The sequence below is a fragment of the Parus major genome, chromosome 2 (assembly GCF_001522545.3).
Source record: "Parus major isolate Abel chromosome 2, Parus_major1.1, whole genome shotgun sequence".
In the NCBI taxonomy this organism is placed as follows: Eukaryota; Metazoa; Chordata; class Aves; order Passeriformes; family Paridae; genus Parus; species Parus major.
Genome location: NC_031769.1, coordinates 1,873,653 through 1,879,796, shown reverse-complemented (window position 1 = coordinate 1,879,796; position 6,144 = coordinate 1,873,653). Strand labels below are relative to the sequence as shown.

The window sequence follows — 6,144 nt, the reverse complement described above, 5'->3', positions numbered from 1 at the left end:
GGTGGGATCTCCCTGTCCCGGTGGGATCTCCCTGGCCCGGTGGGATCTCCCTGGCCCGGTGGGATCTCCCTGGCCCGGTGGGATCTCCCTGGCCCGGTGGGATCTCCCTGCACTCCCGCGCACGCAAAGGAAAATCATTTTCTCCCCATGAGGTCTAACAGGGAGTGATCTCCTCCTGCTGCTGCTTTTGCGCCCACGCTGAGCGGCAGTGATGCAGGAATTGATGCAGGGACTGCAGAAGCAGCAGCGTTGCTGGAGCTGGGTGGGAAGGGAGCGGGATGCGAGCGGGAACGGGATCCCGCAGCTTTGGGATGGAGGCACCAGTGAGTCAGCCCGATTTCCCCCACTGCAATCAGCAATCCTGGGCTTTCCTTTCTAAGAAAAATCAGTAAAAAATCAACGCTCCTCCAGCCTGAACCTTTTAGAAGGAATGATCAAACACTCTTTTTTTGGCTAACAGAAAGCAATGGAATTCCCATCCCTCCATTCCAGCTACCCCGGCTGAAGCTGTCCCTGCTCACTGCAGCACAAGATGAGCTTTAAAAGGTTCCTTCCAACCCGAACTATTCCAAGTGCTCCAAACTTTTCCAGTGAAAATTCTCAGAGGTGTTCAAATGTCTGCAAAGGACAGGTTTCACCTCTGGGGTTACCTGGAAACAGCTGGGGAGCAAAAGGATTCACTTTTCTTTATCTTAGTTAGGAAAGGCTTTTTATTGGATGCAATTCCTTCAGACAGTGCTTTGAATTTCAAGTTGCTGTTTTTCAGGTTAATTTATCTAATAAATTCCTCTCAAAATAGAAAGAAATCAATTAATAAGTAGCAAAACAACACAATTTAATAAAATGAGTCTGAAAGCTGAGTAGATGAAGGATTTGGGATTTTCTTTAGGAAAGTCCCAGCCCTCCCCATGTTTCAAATGGGGATTTCTTGCTAAGACCTTGCAAAATTTTCAGTTCCTACTGAGAAAAAACCTCCTGGTGTGACCTTGGTCCAGTCATTGAATCTCACCCCAACTGGACTCTGCCAGGAGCAACACAAACACCATCAGAGTTTGTTTCTGCAGTCCCAAAAAGAGATTTCTCTTCCCCCTTGCACACAGGATGGGCAAGAGCTGTTTTTACCACTCAGATCTACACACAAATATCACCTTGATCCTTTTTCCTTGGCTTCACTGCTGCTTGGGTGCACTCCATGCATCCCAAACCCAGACTGGAGAGAGTGTCCTAAACCCCTCTGAGAGGGGCCTAAAGCATCACTCTGTGATTAACCTCTGCCTGGAAGAACAGGGCTGGGTCAGATGCTGCTGGAATAAAAGGGACAGGTGCAAAAAGGCAATTCTGAGGTCTGGGATGGGTGGGAGAGGGATGGATGTGAGGGATTGCACTGCAACACTGATGGGTTTTAACATCTCACCACAACCTGCTGCAGGAGGGGAGGAGGTGAGGATGAATTCCAGCTCCTCAGCCTGGCCAACAGAGCAGAGAAGTGGGGAGATGCAATTCATACTCTGAGCTCTAGAGATTGCTTTAGGAGCCCTGGTGACAGCCCCCAGCTCAGGCTGTCCCTCAGGTGAGCTCCCCGGTTGTGCAGGGCTCGCAGCAGACAAGGGTTGGGTTTCCCATGGGAGCCAGGACCTGGCCTGGACTGCACTCACTTTAAAATGGGGGCTGTCCCACCCACGTTGAGGGGAGCAGATGCCAGAAAAGAGCAGAGAACACACGCCAGGAGCTCATCCCTGCACTGCTCCTGCTGTGCTGATGATGCCACAGAAGAGGGACAGGCTCAGGTGCTGCACCTGAGCACTGCTGGAGTGGCCTCACCGCTGCTCCAGCTTAACATTCCCTGAACTGCAAAAAGTTCAGATGGAGAGAGCTGTTAGATCCCTCTCCCAGCTCTCCCAGGATCTCTGGGATCCTGCAGGACAGCACAGCTTCATCCTGCACGGGTGAAGAAATGATGGAGCTGCTGTGGCCAGCGCTGGCAGTGAGAGCAAAGCCAGGCCACAGGCAGGGAAATGCCTCCACGCACATCCCCACACCCTTCACATCCTCCTGGCACCTCCAGGAACACTGCTTACTGATATTTCCCAGCTTCTCATGGGGCTGACCCCATCCCACCCCACTCTGGGTGTGACAGGAGCTGTGAGAGCAGCAGAGCCCCACCACACCCAGCAGGACAGAGGGAGGGACAGACTCTGCACCCAGAGCGATGCCACCACATCAAACCCCAGCCAGTGCCTGTTGTTCCATCAGAACTCCTCTACCCATCCCTTTCCAGGCACAGAATTTAACCACACACATCCCAAAGCTGCCTCACACCCAGGAAAAATGATGCCAGTTAGTTTTCCCTACAGCAAAGGGGTCTCCCTGTACTTCCAGTTCAGCCCAGGGAGCCTCTCCTGGGACCATCTCCCCCAGGAGCAGCATCCTGGGCTGCAGGAGATTAAGATTCCCATCATGGAAGCTCTGTGTTAATTTTTCTTGACTTTTTTTTTCCCCCCTCCTGAATCATTTCTGCCCACTGGCTGTGTTCAGACCAAGCCAGGCCACTTAGCACGGATTAAAAAATTATAATAAATAAAATGAAAGGCTTTTTTTTTTCCCATTCCATGTGGAGTCGGTCAAGTCAATGCAAAAAGTTTAAATTCTGTTCATGCTGCTCCCCACAGACCTCAGACTCCCCCAGGACAGGGAACAGGTTCCATTTCATCCTCCCTTACCCATAAACTTTGCTCCAGAATTCCCTCAGCCTTCCTTCGCTCCTTCCAATCTCTTTTATCTATTTTTTTTTTTAAATAAACCAAAAAATGAACAGCACTAACATTTTTTTTAAAAAAAAAAGGAGCAAAACCCAAAAACTATCTGATTTTTGCTGTTAATCTGGCCCCCTGGGTGTGGAAGAGCCTGTTGCTGCTCCCAGGAGCTGCTTTAGGTTGAAGAGCTCAGCACTGGAGGAGGTCCCGTGGGGCTCCTGTGGCACAATAAACCCCACCAGCACACCCCTAAAACTTGGCTCATCACCCCCCACACCAGCCAGCCCCTCTTCTTTGATTATTTTTAAACCATTATTTTCATAATTGTTTATGAACTCTTTTATCCCAGCCTGTAAATTCATTTTTTTTTGCTGGTTTTTAAGGAACTCACAGAGCCTCCCCAGCATCATCAGGGATGCAGCGTGGGAGCATCGCTGCTCCAAGGGATCCTTTCCCTTTCCCTGCACCGAACTTTTCCCAAAGCTCCCGGGAATGTGGGAATCTGCTCCTTCTGATTTAAACAGGTGCCCTGTGCCACGCTGGGAGCAGCAATTTTAACAGCTCGGCCGAAAAAGAAGCTGTGAGAGGAAGGCAGAACTCACAGCAGCACTTGATCCCCCTGCCGAATTTACATTTCCTCCTAATTTTGGGACAACAATTAAGCAAAACCCAGAGGAAAACAGAACTTCTCAGTCAGATTTTTGCACCGATTTTCCCCAAGTGTAAATATCCACAGCCCCGTGTGCTTTAGGATGAGTTGATGCTTTAATTAGAAACGATTAGTGGGGAGAGGGCACGGTTTGGGGGTGGTAAATGACAGATTTTCTGCTCTAAACACCGTGAGCTGATGGAGGGGAGGCTTTGAGCAGAGATGGTTGGGATGGGATGTTTGCTGCTTGCATGCCCAGACTAAAAAATTCCTGCTTCTCTCTTCCAAAAAAAAAAAAAAAACCCAGAAAAAATAACAGCAACACAAAAGAGCAGAGCAAAATTAAATTAAAATCAAATAAAGCAGCACGGTCGATTTGGTAAATTTGGGAACAGCTGAGCTGGCCTAGGAGAAAAGGGAACTTCCCCTCCCGATGTTGGGATGGGGACACAACAACGTCCCCATGGAACCCATCAACATCCCCATCCCGGGGACCCTTTCCAGGCCCCAATTCCCACATTTCCAGGGCTGCTCCCCATCTCCAGCCGCGGGGTTTATGTCTTGCTTGGGGATAAATAAAGAGGGAAAGGTTGAGGATAAATAAAGAGGGAAAGGGGTGGGAGGGCGAGGGGGAATTTAGGCAGCCAATGCAACAGCTCCCGGCTTCTCCCTCGACTCCCCCACCCCAATCCAAGGCTCCTTTGCATTTCCATGGCCTAAGGGGGGTTTCTCCTTGCGAAAGAAACGTCTGAAACCGCTGCTTGGAACAAAACCACCCCAAAACCCCCGAGTGTCGCCGCTGCCACCCCCCCCGCACACACCTGATGCCCCGGCTGGGAAAGAAACCTCCTGCCCCTCTTCCCAGCTCCTTTCTCCCAGTTTTTTCCCACTTTTCCAGCAGCTCCGGGGACCGAGGGGATGGAGGGGATGGAGGGGATGGAGGGGACCGAGGGGACAGGGGGACCGGGGGGCCGGGACCGCGCTCCCCTCGCCGGGTGACAAGCGAATATTTATGTCGGTATTAAAGGAATGCGTTTCCTTCTCCAATCAGGAATGCGAGCAGAGTTTCTAATTATAAGTTAGATGGTGGCTGGGAATAAAAGATTGCTTTTTAATGACTCCCGTCCAGGTGCTCTCGCTGCCTGTCTTCCCAAGAACACATTTGCATTTTATTGCTTTTTTTTTTTTTTCCTTTTTTTTTTTTTTTTTCTCCCATCCCAACGAATTCCCTGCTTTCAGACATACCTGAAATAGTTGGAGAGGCTGCTGCCTTCAACACCCTCACCTCTGCACCGCCGGACAGGGGGGGACCGCCGATCCGGGGTGGGGGATTCAACGCACTTTAAAAATTAATTATGAGGACGGGGATGGTTGTTTGGGTTATTTTTTTTTTTGGGGGGGGGTGTTGGGGGCGTTTCGGAGCTGTCGGCAGCTCGGAGCCCCCCGGCTCAGCCCGCGGAGCCTCCCCGCGCTAGGGCTTCCCCGAGCCCAATTACCTCCGCGGGGTAATTAGTGCGGATCGTGCAGTTACATGCCTTGCCCAGCACCATTTGCTTTTTGTGGGGGAGAAAAAGCTCTTAAAGGCGTAGGGTGCAAAGCGAGGAGAAGGAGAAAAAACCGGGAGAGGAGACCCCCGCCCCGCTCCCCGTCCTCCGGTCCCAAATTAAAATAAAATAAAATAAAATAAAAGCGGCGCATCCCCGGGCAAGGGGCGAGCAGGAGCCGCGGATTTTGCGCCGGGAATTATCTCCCCCAGCCCCGTGCCTGCTCCCTGCTCTGCCTTCCCACAGCCCAGCTTGTGGAGCCTTCACCTCCTCTCTCTTTCTTCGCATTCCCCCCCTCGTATTTATCATTATTATTATTAATTTTTAAATTTACTCCTCAGTATTCCTTAAAGCGAAAGGGGGGAAAGGCAAAAAATAACCACCCAAAAGTTTTCCTCCTTTTTCCCCCCCTTCCTTCCACCTGACTAGCTCGAAATCACCTTGAAATGCTCATGTCAACTTGTATCATTATCTCTTTAATTCAGGCAGCGCCTTTTGTTCTTCACAGGAGAGGATCAAAGCGCTCAGGAAGGAAAAAAAAAACACAACAAAACTTTCCGATCGCTCCCTCTCGCTCTCTCTCTTTTACAGTAGGAGAAGGAGAGATCAGGTATAACCCAGTCAAAATAAACAAAGTGAATGCATAAATAAAAGAGGTGAAATGCAGGTTCTAAGAACTTGCTGGCGCTGGAACAATCCCACCTCTTTAGCTGAGTGGCAACGAAAGGAGAATTTCAAGTCATCTTAAGCGCAGGGGTTGCAGAGAAAACAGAGGAGGGGAAAAATAAATGAAAATGAGCGAAAAAAAAAAAAAAAAAGAAGAATAAAAACTTACCACCAGATTGGGTAACTTGACAGAGCCTGACTCAACCCACAAAGAAACAGGAAATATCCAAAAGAGGCCATTGATGAAAAGTTGTCTTTCTTTTTTTTTTTTTTTTTAACCAGAGTTGCCAAAAACCTTCCTTTCTTCTGAGGCAGGATGATTATTTTAATAATAATAATAATAATAACAATAATTTAAAAAAAAAAAAAAAAAAAAAAGTCAAATGAAGTGAACTCAACCCGACCAGGTAAATCCTCTCTTGCTTCCTCTACTACTCTCAAGGAAAAAAAAAATCTCAGAGAGGTAAAAAACTCTTCTCTCAGCCAAGACACTGAAGGCAAATATTAAAAAAAAAAAAAAAAAAAAAAAAAA

At 48.9% G+C, this 6,144-nt stretch overlaps 1 protein-coding gene across 1 annotated transcript in view; it reads right to left on the bottom strand.

Annotated features, from left to right (window-relative positions):
* Positions 1–5,963, bottom strand: part of WNT3A (Wnt family member 3A) — an 88,930-nt gene extending 82,967 nt beyond the window's left edge. Inside the window, exon 1 of the mRNA XM_015620263.1 lies at positions 5,782–5,963. Coding sequence (XP_015475749.1) covers positions 5,782–5,852 — 71 coding nt within the window. The 5' untranslated portion in view covers positions 5,853–5,963. The remainder of the gene's footprint in view (positions 1–5,781) is intronic.
* Positions 5,964–6,144: the final 181 nt, after the last annotated feature.